This window comes from Corvus brachyrhynchos, unplaced genomic scaffold (assembly GCF_000691975.1).
Source record: "Corvus brachyrhynchos isolate BGI_N302 unplaced genomic scaffold, ASM69197v1 scaffold83, whole genome shotgun sequence".
NCBI classification, from domain to species: domain Eukaryota; kingdom Metazoa; phylum Chordata; class Aves; order Passeriformes; family Corvidae; genus Corvus; species Corvus brachyrhynchos.
The window spans coordinates 3,136,005-3,153,012 of NW_008238464.1; the positions used below are offsets into that span (position 1 = coordinate 3,136,005).

Here is a 17,008-nt window from a genome sequence, read left to right on the forward strand (position 1 = left end):
AGGGAAAGACACTAAGGGCCCAGACAGGTGAATTGGAGTCTGGGTGTTAGGAAGTGATGCTGCAAACCAGCTGGACATCCCTAAAAAAGCACCAAGTGTGTGGAAGGACATGAAGAACTTGTCTTTGGTGACCACCTGGCCATGGAGGTCTGGTCAAGGGCGACCAAGAGACTGAAACCTGCAAAATGTAGAGGAGGCCAAGCCTGTCAAATAAACATATCAGACTAATCATTATCCAGAGCAGTGAGAGACATGTGAGTGGCTACTAATGAAATTTCAGATCTGTGGGAAAAAATGTAGAATTTTGTTACTCTGCATTTTACATGGAAAAAGGTGCTGTGGGAAGAAAGTATCTGTGCTCCTGCTTGGGAAAAGGGGCAAGGTGGAGGTCAGTGAGTTGATTTATGAAAACTGATTCTGAAGGACAGAATAATTTAAAATATGGAGATAAATGGAATGTGCTATGAGATGCAGCATGATTTATCAAAGAAAAACCTGGTATCATTCTTTCATAAGGCAATTTATTTTCTAGAGTAAACTCATTTAACTGGACTATTGTAAAATCTTTGGGGAGGGGGCTACAGAGGAGATTGTTGATGTAACTACTCATTAAACTGAGGTTTAGATTTACATTAGGATGACTGTAAAATGAATGAGGAAGGAGCTGACAGTTTCTCCTTTAAATGGAAATAGAAGCAGATTGTCCTTTGGGTCAGAAAGGATCTCTGGGGGTCTCTAGTCCAACCCTGGGCTCAAAGCAAGGCCACCTTTAAGTTAGATGATGTTAATCAGGGCCATTTCAAGCTGAGTTCAGAGTATCTGATGGATGGAGATACCCCAGCCTCTCTGGGCACCTTCTTGAGTGTTCAGCCACCCTGGCCTGATAATAGCCTAATGAGATATTATTAAAGGAATTCCTCAAGGATAAGTTAATACTCTTGTTAATTGACGATGGCACATAAAGGTAGGAGGTTTTGTTGCTGATGTTTCTTGATGACAGATTTTGAAAAGTGTTCTCAGTGTAACAGTGAGATAGAGTATCCTGTAGAAAGAACTGAGGGCCAATATGAAAGGAGCAGAATGATATTGAACAGTAATATGTGCAAATGTGTTCTTGCTAGGACTTTCTTACTAGGAATTTCTCTTGTGAAATGGGAACCTTGCATTTGGAAAAAAATAGAAAGGGAAAAAGATACAGGTGTACTAGTTGGTAATGGGGTAGATTTTAAGTCAACAATGCAGTGGGGACAGAAGAAAGGCAAATCTGATCTTAGGGCATACTGAGACAGGTATTTCCATTAGGGCATAGTGGCACATTCTGGAGTGATCACGGGACTGGTGAGCCTGTCATGTGAAAGGAGACCAGGATGCCTTGGCCTTAGCAAGATGAAGGAGAAGAGGGACTATAATTACTGTTTATATGAGGGAGTGAACACTGTTTAAACTAAAAGGACAAATGTTGGCACAAGAACAAAGTGGTACACAGTGACCATGATGCAATTAAGAAGCAGCTTTCTAATTGTCAGAACAATAAGGTTCAAGATGAGTGTTCCATTATGAGCAATGGGGCAAAGAAACCTAACTACTTTTAAGATAAAGCTTGATTCATTTACGAAAAGAAATGTGACCACGTTGTCTGGGATAGTAGGGACTGATCTCAACACCACAGGAGGTTCATTCCTCTCCCCTATGCCAGTGTGTCTATACAAGTAAACAAATTATCTTAATTCTTCCACAAATAATTGTTCAAAACCATTATATCATTCAGGGATAGCCAAAATGTTTTGTTCTTTCTCCGAGAATGGTCAGGCAAGGACACATATTTACAAAAAACCTTAGTGTCATGATCTTAAATATCAATAATAGTACTGTTTACATATCTTTGAATACCTATTTTGGAAGTAATCACTTAAAAAGAGGACTTTACATGTTCACTTTGAAATTATAGGGAGTCAGTTTATTAGTTCATGTTTTTCTAGCACATAACAAAACTGAAAAAAAAAAGTTTATAATTACTATGGATGGGATAGGTGATGTATTCCTGATAGGTTCAGTTAGGTTGACCATCTTGGATTCCTCAGTTCTAGGGTGCCCCTTTCTTCCTTCCGTTGCATTAGTGGAGTCTGAGCTGACAAGGGCTTCATAGCTAAGTGCAAAACCTGCTAATCAAAAGAGTGAATTAATTTTTATAATTAGTGTGTTCTTTTTGTCTTCACAGGGAATAACAATTCGCCCACTAGTGGAGTTTCTTGATGTCAAAAGGTCAAATAAAAAGCAGCCTGCTGTCAGTGAAGAAATTTATAACAGGGTATGTTGCAGCCTCAGTATCGTAGGTGAAACTCTTGCAGAGATGAAATTCCTAGTCATGTTCGGAAAGACAACTATTCGTCATACAGTATTATGGAGGGGTTGTACTAGATTTCTTTTTGATAGCTGTTGTAAGCACAATAATTGTAAAGCTTATATTTAACTTTCGACAATTACCAAAATTATTGTTACATATCATTATTTTGGAATCTCTCACTTTCTTAATTGTTCAGATCTTGAAGTAAATTAACTTTCCGTAGTCTATTTCACACACGAGATACATGTTATTTTATAATTTGGCTACATCAGGAAAACTTTGGCTTTATTTAATTACATTACACTGCATTTGAGTTAATCTAATTAAACAAATGCAAACTTCCCTTTAACACACTGTTAAACTTACCTAAGTCTTACATCATCAACCTTTTTATGGATGTATGTTTGGTACATGTGTGTCTCCAATTGCTGTGGATTATTAGCCATGCATCTTCTTGAATGTATTTCTCCTTCCAGCATACCTGAGGCAAGTGGCTTGAAATTTCAAAAGTGAGGAATAGTAAGGCCCACATTCAGGACAGAAGCCAATCTAGGCATCTAAAAGTCTGTCCTTTCAGAGCTTATCCTTTGGACATATCTACTAGGGATTTTCCATGAGACTGAGAGACCCCTACTGTGGTTCCTGAATTAGAAGCAAAAGTGTTGCCTCTGTGATCAAGTGAGACCTTAGCTGAACCTATTCAGTTTTTCATAATTCATAATAGAATCATAATAATTCATAATAGGAATAGTGTGTTTCTAATATTAGGTGAACAGGGTGCTTTAAAATGAGGCTAGACCACAAATTCCTAAAATAGGAGCTCAGGACCTAATGCTGGCTCTCAGTTCTGTCTCTGCATCCTGAGGGCTAGTGCTGATGGGGGGAGCTTCTGTCCACTGAGATTCTCTGCTCCACAAAGTCATGCTTGCCTCACTGTCAGGCCTGGGGAAGTTCCAGGCATATCACTGAGTGGTTAGGGAATTTCAAATAAGTGAAATTATGGGAAAAAACCTTACTTTCAGGCAAGAGCTGAGCAAGATTGACATTGAGGAAATTAGCAACTAACTTCTGTCCTTTTGGGGCTGTGAGCTAAGGAAGATCCAGGGGGAAAGAAACAGATTCTGTTTTTGAGCTTGGTTTGGACTGCATTTTGTAAGACTGGAGCATTGTTCTGAGCTGTGACTAAATGTTTCTGTTTTAAAGTAAGTTGGAAACTAAAAACGTCTAAAGACAAGCCAAGTGATGTCTATAAGTTTATGTAATGAACCAATGTTTTCCTTTAGTTCTTTGACCACGTGAAGACTGGAATTGAAGATGTGTGTGGACACTGGGGTCACAACTTTTGGAGAGATAAGTAAGAGTGGCATTTGAAACTCTTTGTTATACAGGAGAAGTTGAAATGGCTCAGCAGCAACAAACAAAGGCTGTTGGGCATCATATTTCATTTTCAGCATTTATTCTTGAAAGTGGATGGTTGTTTTTAGAACATGTGGGTTTCAAAGGGAAAGTAGCAAAACAATGTCTTTTACTAAACCACAAGCAAGTAGAACAGAATAGCCAGCTGGGAAGAAATCAGGCAGCCTTCTGATCCCAGGGTGAAGTATGGTACCTTCTGAGGGTGCACGTTTCTGACTGTTGCAGAGCGTTTCCTGTATGTCTGCTGAGCCTTTCATCCTTCCCAGCTGTCTTCCTGCAAACTGTATTTCTTAGGGGAGTTAAGTGACAGGTTAGTTTCCTATTTGATGGCAAACATACAAAAGCTTTTGGATTTCCTCTAGAAAGATCAATGCAGCAGCTTGCATGAGATACATGCGACATCCTAATGGCAGGCAGCTCCACAGTTCTTGATGCTTTTACTTAAGACTTAGTATCAGTTAAGAAGATTACCTGAATAATTCATATTTTTACTTTATCTGCTGAATCGTCATCTTCATTAGGTTGGATCTAATTCCTTTTACACCCAAGTTCTTTAGACCCAAAGCATGGGCACTGCTCATCACCCTCTAGTTGCTGCTCCAAGAAGAATTTAAGTGTTTTATAAAAAGAAAGAATAGCACCAGCAACACAGTGAAGATACTTTCCCGACATGGGTACAACTTTTGTGACATGGGTACAACTTTTCTTTAGTCAGCCTGGTTCTCCTCCAGTCTGTGTGAGATCTTTAAAGAAAAGGTTACAGAGGAAAGGAGAGTCCCAACTGTTCATGAACTTTACACCCAAATTCAAGAATAATTTCAGAATGTCTGTAGGGCAAAATATTTTCTGACAAACAAAATCAACACCAGCTGTAATCAATATTTTTTCAATAAACATCCAAGAGGGTGCAGTTGCTTTAGAGAAAGGAAGAACTTCTAAAGTTTTAAAAAAGCAGGCTAGAATTTCAAAGAAGAAGCAGTTGATACAAATTTTGGCCTTTTATTTGTTATTACAGTAAATATTTAATGTTCTTTTTGTCTTGATGAAAACAGAGAATTAAAAATAATATTTTTTAATAACACAGAATACCTGAAAGTTTAAAGTTGCTTCTAGGGAGACTGTCCATTAACATATGAACCAAAACACAGGTTAAGACTATCTATCTGAAGTAAAGTTGACATTGACCCTTTCTTAGGTTACTCAGCATTAGGTTGTTAACATGAACAGACACATTCCCAGAGAGTAAAGTCCTTTAAAATTTCATTAACTACAATATATTGGCTTTCCTTAACTATGCACAGTAAAAATTAACTGGTTGGGCTGGTTTGCCTCATGTACAGGTTTAAAAAGTTCGACAATAAATACCTGCGAAGACTTCTAATCCGTGAGAACCAGCCCAAATCCAGCATTGTTTCTTTATACAAGAAGCTAGAAATCAAGCATGCCATTGAGATGGCAGAGAGTGGAATGATAAGCAAGGTCCCATCATCAGTGTCTCTCAGGTAAGCAAGCGATGCCAGCATGGCCAAGCATCTCAGCTGGGTCTCATAATTTATTTCACAGCCCGGGCTGTAGGCAGGATAATCACTTTGACTTAGGATACTTTGTGTCCTAATGTCACCAGAACAGTAAGAGGATGTGAAACAAGAGCCTTTCGCCTGTAGCTTCACATGAAATGCTGTGTTCTTCCCGGGTATGTAGTTTTACTGGGACAGCTGCTCACTGGAACACTGATCTGCTGTGTAGAGTGGAGGTGGACTTGAACATGTGCCTGCCTGTCTGCTGAGAATAGCTACAAGGGAAGCCTGAGGGGCATTTTGAAAAGTACCTAAATAAAACTTACAAATTATTGTAATTTATGTCACATTTTGGAGATTTAGTTTTGTGTCTTATCACTGAATCAAATGAAATCAAGATTTCATTTCTACATGTTACATTTTCATATATTAGTTGATTGTTTTGAAATGTTGTTTCCAGCTCTAACAAAGGAAATAATTCCAATGTCATTCCTGACCATAAAAATAAAAACATTCTTGTCTCTCTCCATCCCTCTCTCTTTCTTCCCTATTTTCCTTTTTTTTTTTCATTCTGTCACAGTGACTATCATGAAGGAAAGATAAAGCCACTTTCTCCCACTGAAATGGAAAACATGCGAGAAATATTGACAAAGAATCTCTACCAAATACGACATCGAGTAAGGATGAACTTTTGCCTACTTAAATATCCTACTGCTCTTTGAATATACTGATTATCTTCCTAACACATCTTTGAGCTAGTACATCTGCTCTATCATATAATAAAAATAATGATCTTATTTACTTCTGTTGCCTTGAATCCATATTCTGTCATATATACAGTAGCATATTCACAATCCTTTGTATAAATACTTACTTGATCTTATACTATTGATAAGGCTAAATGTTTTTGTCTTATTACCTCCAATACACCTACAGTATTAGAGCAGGATCATAGGTGCCAATTCAAGCCAACATTGTCTCCTTGTATCAGTGTATTGGTCACTTCATGATATGGGGTTAGATTTCCTATTTGCCTCCAGTTGTAAAATTGTTTGTATTAAGAGTAGAGATGGTGAGCTGGAAAAATAGTGAAATAAAAGCAAAAGGACATTTCACATTTATCCTCCTGTGGCTAAGTAGTTTGAATGCCCAAGCCCTTGGAAAACATTCAAAAACTGAGCAAGCTTCAGCTTGCTGGAGGTAAAAATGACTTCCCTCTAGGGGACTCATCGCTTTCAAATATGCGTCCTCTACTGACATACTGACCAAGCTACTACAGTGGGGGGGTAAACACGGTATTAAGCCAGCTTCTTCATTTTTCTCTTTCATTATAAATATCAGCAGGTTGAAAAAAAATGAAACAAAACCAACAAAAGAAACAAGTGCTTGTGAAGGACGTGAATAAAAACATTCTCAGTTTAATTATTCTGCTTGTTCTTAATCATCTGCAATACAGTCTTGTTCACAAGGATTTATGATGCTTATTAAAGCAAAAAGCCTGTTTTTCCCTGTTCATATAGTCTGACACATTTGACATCATGCTTTCCAGGCTGTGATCACTGCTTTTATATTTCAGACAATGTCCTACAACCGACATAGCCTGGCTGCAGATGCAAACGAAAAGCAGGCCAAAGAAATTCTGATCCGTCGCCGGCACAGCCTTAGGGAAAGCCTGAGAAAAACAAACAGCCTGTCAAGGGAAAGACCGGTACTTGCATTTTGTGGTGTTTTTTGGTTTCTTTTTTTTGTCTGTTTGTTTTTTTAATTTTAATTTTTATTGGAAGCAGCTCTTTGTAGCTAATTTTCAGGCAGAAAAAAACAATCTTCTGACATGTGGGAAAAAATCCTGAATTTGGAAGACTACTGCACATATAATACCACACACCTTGAGTTGCACACATGAGCCCCTTAATTTGTGTTGACACCTTCAGCAAAGCTTCAGTCTTGTAGAATGTGATATGGGAGTGGGATCTGCTGCCATAATTTTACCTCAGAGAAGCTGGACAGGCTCTGTACACAATGTGGGGATGATCGGTATTCTCTATCAGTATTTTGATGAATGTTGATGTTTTGATGATGGTTGAGATTAATAATGACTTTGAGATAGAAAAGCTACTTACAATATGGGAGAGGAGTTTCGACCACATCAGTTAGAGCAGCTCTTCACCTGAAAAATGTTGTATGCTCTTTAGTACTCATAAAATGTAGTCAGGCCTTCAGATTTTGACACTGGTTGGGAAAACTTCCGTTTACAAGGATTGCTGTGGCATGATAATATTTGGGTCTCTGAGGCAATCCTACAATTGTAAACTTCCAACCATATTGGAATGGAACACACTAATTAAGCAGGGAAACTGATCCTCTGAATCATATCAGGTGTCAAGGAAATTAGCCATCCTATAAATATCTACTTTCATGTTGCGAATACTTAGTGACTGTTGTCTTCATTGATACAGTTGTCCTTCAGCAGCTGAGGCTGGAATAATATCTCTGAAAGGGCGGTATCTTATAGGTGATCATTACCAGAGCTACTGTGGTGTTAATTATCACAATAAGACTGTTCCTGAATGATTTTTTTCTCCTCTCAAACACAGTTACATATGTTGTCTTTTTCATACAATTGAATTATTTACTGTGTAGGATAGTGAGGAGACTCAGCAGGACTTTTGGGACAGGGAGAAAAAGGATGTCTAATAACTTTTTAAAACACACAGACTATAGTTTTAAGAATAATTATCCTTGGATAAATCCTCCACAGAGGGAAGAGGAGAAAGAGGAAAAGAATAAAACTCCAAAGAGAGAAAATCTCTAAGGGAAAAAAAAATTCCTTTCAGGTTCCTTTTTGGTCTGCCACAAGGAATGGTATGAGCAGAGGAGAGCTGGTAGACTGTAAAAATTTTAAAAATCTTTGTAGCAAATGTAAGAAAGGATGTCCTTGAGAAACTTTTGAGTTTAAAAAAAGCAACTTGTCCTGGAAAGTACCTCTCATGTTCCAGGAAGTATGAAGTGTGGTCTGCACCCAGAGCCTTTAAAGCTAAGTCTGGGGAAAACAAGGATCTTATGCCCTGAACTGGTAAATGATCATGCTGGTGCCTAACTTCCTCATCAATTTCAGTGTGACTAGTCAACTGCATAAAGTCATTTATATGTATAAAGCACTTGCAGGATCAGAATACAGATTAGTTCTTGAGCCTAAGATTCAGTCTTAACCAAACTTTTGCAGCTGGCTGATAAAAAGTTTCAAACCAATTTTAAACATGGAGCTACATGAAGTGCCATGCTTGCAGCATTTGCCTTCCTTGGGGAAACCTGTGCAGGCAAGGTTGAGGTTCGAGACCATACATTTATTAACTCTGATCTCAGAGGGCATATCACTAAGCTTTCATTTGATTAAACTGCTTGAGATTATTCAGTCTTTATCTTAGTTAGCACAGACTTCAGCCAGCAATCAGCACTGAGTATCTAGTAAAACATCACATATTAGCTAATCCCAAACTACTCTCCAGCCCTTTGGCTGCATAAACCTGTTCAAGCCTCAGTTGTATATCTGAACATACATTATGCAGGTACTCTACTCTGCAGTGACTTAAAATGTTCTGTTTCCTTTGCATGCAGGCTGCAGCAAATACAAAAAGATTCCTTTCACTTCCTAAGAACACTAAACTCCCAGAGAAACTACGAGTGCGAAATAAAACATCTTCCAGAGGTAATGAAATTTTTCTGCTTTTCTGTTACTGTGCTGCAATCATTTTGCTTACATAGAAGGAAAGTTTTTCCAGGGATGATGTAGAGAAATCAGCATGTTAGAGCATTTAAAGCATTGGGTCCTAAAGCAGAAATTTGAGTGTAGAGATATGCCCTGGACAGCAGGGTTTTGTGGGGCTTTCTCACTTCCTATTCCACACTGGCATAGTCCTCCCAGCACATCTTCTCATCTCCTCCTGCAAGCAGCAGCCTGCAACTCTTTCGCACCAGGAACACTGCCATGGTTCATTCTCCTCATCTTTATTCCATAATGTCCAGATATTCCTCTTGGATTATGAGCCTATTTGGTTTTTTTTCTCTGGAATCAGGGTAGAGGACACTGCTCTGAGAACCTAAGCAGAGAGGGCAATGAGGACATTTGGTCTAGTTTATTGTTGTCATGAAGAACTCAAAAATGCTGTGGTTTACAACCAAATTGTTATTTTTTCCCCCTGCCTAAACTCACAAATGTTTTGTATTGGAGTTCTGGAATTCTAACCAAAAGAAAATTTTAAAAATCTGTAGGAGCACAACTATTTGATGTGAAAACTTTGCCCAATTCTATATATTACTTTTGATTGTTACTGGTTTCATTACCATGCTTATACCATACTCGGGAGCATTTTCTTTCATGACAAGCTGTCATCAAGATCTCTTACTGGGAAGAAGATATATCTGCAAAGTTGTTAAAATTTCCTGATCTCCATCCCAGTTAGTTTTCCACTATTCCAAATTAATTTAACAATAGACTGTGTTTTTGTCTGTTACTAATTATATCTTTGCTCTCCTGAGTGCAGGATGCCTTTTATTCTGTAGTTAGGCTGCAGAGGTCACCTACTGTCACCTAGAATTAAAGAGAAAATGTGCCTCCAGATTATTCAATTGTCAAAAAATATATTATTTGACATATTTAGAAGGGAAAAAGCCTGAAAACACAGTCTGATGAAGACCTTCCTTGAAATATAATTATCTGGGTGAATGGACAATTACATGGTGATATATTTTATTGACCCCTTCCTCACCTTTTTAAAAGAAATAACACGAAGGCTACTAATCTAAGTTGTTCTTATGACAGTTGCACAATACACAGTTGTTTACTTTGATATATTTAAAACATCATATCTGATTAAAGTCTAAGAACAAATCTGAGGCATTCATAAACTCCTGTTGAAATTATTACCAAATGACTCAAGCGTGCAAGTTTTGATGAAGTTGTTAGTTCATTTTAAAGAAGTCAGCTGGGGAAAAATATATGGGACATGTGCATGTCCAGGCAATCACCATCTTGGTTTACCTGGCAGTGATCATTTAGGAGCATTCCCTAAACAATGATGCCAGCTTTCCCTAGAGCATATTCTATCTACTGTGCTGTGAGTGGGAGGAAGAGTCTGCAGCACTTGCCACCTATAAGATTTGCTCTGTTGATTCTGTTTCAGTGTCTTACATTCAGGCTTATTAAAGATGGGATATTTCCACCCATCTGTACACTGACCTTGAGAGATCCTTTGCCTGGTAGAGTATTGATGCTCCTTTTCCAAAGTCAGGTTTCTAGAGCCCCTGTACATGTTGGGCTCTGGAAATGCCTCTCAGTTTAGATTTCATGAGATGTGAGGGCAGGAAATCTAATTTTGGTATCCTGCTTGGATATAAGCAGGGACTAGACCCCAAGCTCAAAGAGAGACAGATTTTTCTGTCCAGAGAACGGGAAATTTCAGAGAACTGGGGAAATGTCACCTCAATCAAGGGGGCACTTGGCAATCAAGGAGCAGCTGAGTGAGGCCTTCATAAAAATCATACTTTTGAGGGGAGGGATATTTTAAAGTCAAATCTATCCTCTGTTTTGGCAGAGTTAGGGGGCTGTTACTGGGTCTAATCAGAAAGTAGTGAATATAGAAAACATGGGGAAACTTTACGGTGTGGCTGCAAGGGCTCGGTGTGCTGTTACTCAAATATTCCTGAAACAGTTATATTCTGCACCTAAAATTATAATTTTGTTTTCAATTAACAGTGGGTGACAGCAGTGACTCAGAGTTGGATGCTGCTACCACAGTGCTCAATCTAAGACCTAGAGCAGGGAAAATCTTGAGAGACCAGAGACTGAGACAACAGAGGCCACTCCCTGAGTTTAGGGTGGAGTGGAAGAATGAAGTTGACGGGAGCCAGGACGGACGAGGAGAGCAGCAGGACCCAAGCACCTTGCCTCAGCCATCCATTGGGTTCAGGCAGCCACTGCTGACAAGACCAAGATTTGGCACTCTGAGCAGGGAAGATCTGACTGCAGACCATGGGTCAGCAAGACCTATGCCACCACCACGGTTAGTTAGGCAGGCATCACAAGGGGAAAGGCAGAGAAATAAGCCTGATAACCAGCCATACTGAACATAGCCAAAGAAGAACTATTGATAATAAACCATGGACATACTAAATTAGGATTCTAAACTATCTGATCAGACTATGGGATCCATTAAAATAACAAAATAAGCCTCACTCTGGGTCTAACCACTTCCATTTGAGTTAAGTCAACTCCATTAACTAAGTGAAAAGAATACTGGATCAATTGCAAAGTTAAAGACAAAATATATATATATATATATCTCTTTTATAAATAACTTATTTCAATACTTTAATTTAATTACATTATTTTCACTGTTAAGATAGTATGGAAATGTGCCTTACCAAACATCATCTCTTGAGGAACCAAGTCATGAAGGTTCAATACACAGTTTTCCATTGAAATCATTGTTAAAAGTCCAGTGATGAATGGATTCTTAAAAAATGCCCCCAAACTTGTGTGTCATTTCAGATTTTATTTATAATCAATAATACCTATTTTAACCAGAGCTTTAATATGAATTACACTGAAAATTGCACAATGCACCTATCATATAGACTTCTAAAGAAGAATAAATATATTCCTGAAGCCTAGCTTGCTCAAAGACCTCTGACACAGAAAAAGAGGAAGAAGAGAAGAAACAAGCTGTAGGGGCAGAATTGCAAATACAGCTTATAAAAAGGACTTGCAACAGACACAAGACCTGAATAGCTTGAATTTTTACTTTCTGAATTTTTGGCAATATGTTACCTTTGAAAGGTACTAAGGATCACCAAAGAAAAACTGAATTGCTTTGGCTTTCACTTATGTCAGCAAGAACGGAGAGCACTTAGCAGGACACCAGAAGGCCTAAGAAGAGAAAACTTCAAGTGGATAAATAATGTTCTGAATCAAAATTGCTTTTTTGCACCTTAGTTACTTGCAAACACGGCAGTAGAATAGTTGCAGAGCACTGCGCGTAGACAAAGCGAGCAGTCTCCCGTTTGAGTCAGGGACCACTGAGACTCAAGAAAGCTCATTCACTCAAGCTTGTGACCCTGGTTAATTTGTTTTACTTTTTGTTTCCTCATCTGTAAAAGGGGAAAGATAATCTTTTCTTTGTCTGAGCTATGCACTCCAAGGAACAAAAATGTTCCATCTAATTTGTTTTTACAGAAAAGTAGCACAGTGGGGCCCTGGAATCAGTTGAAGTCACTGTGCACCTTAGTAACATGGACTTCTTGATGCTAGCGTCAATGGCTGCCATTTGAGGGCATATGGGAAGGGAGGGTGCATTGAAATAAATGATACTTAACTGTAGCTCTCAGGAATTTGCACTTTCTGTCCCACTTAATCTAAGTACTGAGCTTGCTTTAGCACAAATACACATTTCAGTACAATGCAGAAATAATTTTCATTCTACTTGTTACAAGATTGATAACTTTCATTGAAGAATGTACACTGTGAAATCATAACTTTTCTCTTTCATTAGCACATTTCTAAATCTGTGGGCAATAAGATTTTTTTTTTTTTTTAATTTAAGCTTGTTTTGAAAGAACTATTAAAAATCAGAGTTTCCTTTTCAGATCACAAGGTAGATTTCTTTCAAATGTTCATGGGTGGGGGTTGATAAATGGGAATGTAAGACTTTCCTTCTTCCAACAGCATCTCCAAAACATTTATTTCATGTATGTATTTGAGATATCAAACCTTCCTAAACTCTTTCCTTAGCACAGGTCCTTTGATCTTTTTCCTCTGTTCCAGCTATGGAAGTTTCTGCTGTGTGGCAAATGCAAAGTCTAAGCTGCAGAGGAATGGCTTTGTGAACCCTATAAACCTCAGTCAAATGTTCATGGTTATTCTCAAAAAATGATTTTTGTGGAAATCAACACTTAGCTGTCCTTTAATGATCATCTCCTGTTTGGAAATAAAATTGGGCTCAAACAAATCCAGGAAGTTTTAAAAACAAATTTAAATTTGTCTTTCAACAGGAAAGTATTTTCATCTGTAAGATTGTCAGGGAATGCTCTGTCACTGCATTATTTTTGACTAAGAAAAAAGCCTCGAGTTTTGATTTCAGTTTTGAGGCAACATCCTTCTTACAGATCAGACTGCTTAGATGAGCTGTTTTATATTAGGCCCATCTGAAATCTGACCAAATAAATAAATGTGAAATGTTGCACATCAACATTTAGTTTACTCTCTGTGGAATTTTCTTGTTCATGTGCTGGTAATGACCAAGCACTTGGCTTCTATCTGGGGAGAGCTGCCTTTCATTTTTTTTCAAACAGTTGTTATTTTTTATGGTACAATTTTAAATAATGAATGCAGGTTTCAGGAACCTTACTGCTATGCTGGTTGCCCATTAATGCAGGGCATGCTCACATTATTTGTGCTTAAAGTGGTGCCCCATAGTACAAGCACATCAAATTGAAGGTCGTTTTTATGAAATATGGTCTTAAGCTCTTGGTGCTCCAAAACATGATAGCATGTTGTTACCTTTCCAAAGAACTTTGAAATCCACAGAATACAAGCATCAAGGCACATCTCCAGCATGGTCACACTGTGAAGCAGAATCACAAATCTCCGGGACTCTTGTGTCCTTGAGAGTCCTCTCTGCCTTCCTCACTTCTGCTCTTCCCACCCTTTTCAGGCTCTTTTCCACTACTGCTGAATCAGCCGCTTGTCATGTCTGGGAACTGATTTCCTGGATACTCTCCTTTTCAGTAGCAATGACAGCAGCAGGTGAAATGGGCACCGTCCTAGGTAGCCCTTCCCATTCAACTCTTACTCTGGTTTGGGTCAGAGTTTTGCCTTTTTCTTCTTTTTTTTTTTTTTTCTTTCCTGCAAAGTAAAACAAGTTAGCAGTTTTTTGAGCCTTCAGAGGAGATACATCCTTCATGTTTTATCAGTTTGTCTGCTGGAGAATGAAATGCCCAGTAAATCTGTCCTCGAGCACCACCTGATGGGGAAAGTCATGTATTGACTGAAGACAATGTTTCTCGCTTTTTCGAGGAAACCAGATCTTCAGCAGTGACTGGGAAACTTGCCAAAGCCACATACAAATATTTTGTTTCCAGATAGACTCCCCAGCACACTCTGTAGTATAGATATTTTAATGAATTTTTGATGAAGAAAGTCCAGTTTTAGGGATAGCAGGAAAATTCAGTTCCACTCTGAATTAGGGTTTTCTGAGGATTTCCCCTTCACCTCCTGAGAGGCCTATAAATTGAAAGTAAATAGGATAAGAAAGTAAGTATTGCAAGGCCTAGAGGAGATAGACACCCAGTTACCTTTTTTAGGCAGATACTTGAAAAAAACCCCAAGAATAATTTGCCAAAAGAGGCAAAATTTTAAGGGCTGTCCTACTTGGTACTAAAGTAGATTGCAAATTCCACTAAAACCAGTTCAACAAAAGAAAACCATGCTGCATAACAATTAAAAACTTTAGAATATCCTTCTGCACTAAAGCCACATAGAAATCACACGGAAAAACAAATTTAATTTTTTTGCCAAAATAACATGCCTGCTGTTATGAAGAGTATCTTGGGCTCTCTGGGAGAAAACACATGGCACCCTGCACCAACTTTTTCAAGAGCTGCCAAGTCCACCAATTCCAGACATCAGCTGACACGCCAAGAAATGCTTTAGCTGGTCACCATTTCCAAAATTGTCCTAGTTCTGGCAACATCCCCCATCCCCTGAAGGAAAGATGAAGGATTTTGAAATTGGATGTTGGGATGCTTTTTGTACCACAAGAGCTCTGATCCTATAAAAATATCCTTGTAAGTGTGCATAAACATAGCACCCTAGTTGTCACAGTTTTTGTTTCAAAAAGTAATTTTTTGCCACAAAAAGGAAAAGAAATTTCAAATACTTCAGCTCACTTCATTTTTCCTCTCTGAGACCTCCTATTTATTAGATATTTGGCAGAATGGAAGACTGGTTCCTATTGTGTAGCACATCTCAAAAAAGAGTTCCTTGGTGCTGCGATTTAAAATAATTAAAAATTTGAATTAATTTCTCTTTGTAAATTAACACAGAAGTTTGTCAGGACTTCCCTTTAAAATAAACTGTATACTCTTTCATTTCTAAAAGCAGTCTGACCTCCACTCACTATCATTTGAGTCTCAAAGTTCAGACTCCAATACACACTTACAAGATTCATGATCAGCTCTTTGTGAATGAGTCTTCAATATTATAGCAATAACAGCACAGGCAAGTTTTGGGTTTTCAGATGCCAAAGTGCCAAGCTATAAAGGATCATTTACCCAGTGTCCTGTAACACCCATAACCAAATGGGGACTGGCAGCACCCACAGAGGTTCCCGGCAGCGGGAATGAAATGGCACTACAGAGAGGCTGAAGCAACAAGCAAGCCAGATCATAAACAGCACTTGTCCTGTTTTGTTGCTGCATTATCTGCTCAATAGTCAACTTGTTCTCAGAAGATGAGAATGGTACTGACCTCTGTGGTGATTTACGCAGTGAGTAAATTCAGAACAAAGAAAAATGGACAAGAAATGGAAGTCTGCAGAACTGGTGTATTGGGTTTGGATGGCAAGGTTTTGGTAACGGGGGATATAGAGGTGGCTTCTCTGAGAAGCTGCCAGAAGCTTTCCCTTTGCCTGACAGAGCCAATGCCAGCTGGCTCCAAGATGGACCCACTGCTGTCCAAGGGCAAGATAATCAGTGGCTAATAATATATAAAAGAAGGAAAAAAGAAGTTATGGCATAGAAGCAGTTGTGGCCAGAGAAGAGAGGAGTGAGAGAAACAACCCTGCAGACACCAAGGTCAGTGCAGAAGGAGGGGAGGAGGTGTTCCAGGCCTTGGAACAGATTCCCCTGTAGCCTGTGCTGAAGACAATGGTGAAGCAGCTTTCCCCTGTAGAACATGGAGGACCACAGGGGTACAGAGATCCACCTGCAGCCTCTGAAGGACCCCATGTCACAGCAGGTGGATGCCTGAAGGAGGCTGTGACCCCATGGGAAGCCCACATGAGAGCAGGCTCCTGGTAGGACCTGTAGACCTATGGAGAGAGGAGCCCACGGTGGAGCAGGTGTGCTGGCAGGATCTGTGACCCCGCAGGGGACCCACACTGGAGCAGTCTGTTCCTGAAGGACTGCACCCTGTGGAAAAGGGACCCACGCTGGGGTGGTTAGTGAAGAACCATAGCCTGCGCGAAGGACTCACATTGCAGAAATCCATGGAGGACTGTCTCCTGTGGGAGGGACTCCACACTGCAGCAAGGGAAGGACTTCTCTCTGAGCAGCAGCAGAAACAACGTGTGATGAACTGACAATGTCACTCCCCGTCTCCCAGTGCTGCAGCAGGGGAGGAGGTCGAGGCCGGGAAGGAGGGAGGGGTGGCAGGAAGGTGTTTTTAAGATTTATTTTATTTCTCATTATCCTGCTCTGATTTTAATTGGTAATAAATTCAATTATCTCCCCAAGTTGAGTCTGTTTTTCTCGTGACAGTAGTCAGCAAGTGATCTCTCCCTGTCCTTATCTCAACTCATGAGCCTTTTGTTATATTTTCTCACTGCTGTCCAGTTCCAGAGGGGAATGGCTTTGGTGGGTACCTGGTGTCTAGCCATGGTCAACTCCCCACAGTTGGTATGTTTATAAAGGATCTCTTCAAAACTACACAGCCTACCCCAACAGGAAAAAAGATCTT

General features: G+C 39.3%; 1 protein-coding gene across 1 annotated transcript in view; it reads left to right on the top strand.

Moving 5' to 3' along the window:
• The window catches only part of SLC9A2 (solute carrier family 9 member A2), a 30,409-nt gene extending 16,226 nt beyond the window's left edge, over nt 1-14,183 (top strand). Inside the window, exons 5-11 of the mRNA XM_017737104.1 lie at nt 2,219-2,308; nt 3,628-3,698; nt 5,101-5,262; nt 5,858-5,954; nt 6,854-6,985; nt 8,893-8,983; nt 11,030-14,183. Coding sequence (XP_017592593.1) covers nt 2,219-2,308; nt 3,628-3,698; nt 5,101-5,262; nt 5,858-5,954; nt 6,854-6,985; nt 8,893-8,983; nt 11,030-11,400 — 1,014 coding nt within the window. The 3' untranslated portion in view covers nt 11,401-14,183. The remainder of the gene's footprint in view (nt 1-2,218; nt 2,309-3,627; nt 3,699-5,100; nt 5,263-5,857; nt 5,955-6,853; nt 6,986-8,892; nt 8,984-11,029) is intronic.
• Nucleotides 14,184-17,008: the final 2,825 nt, after the last annotated feature.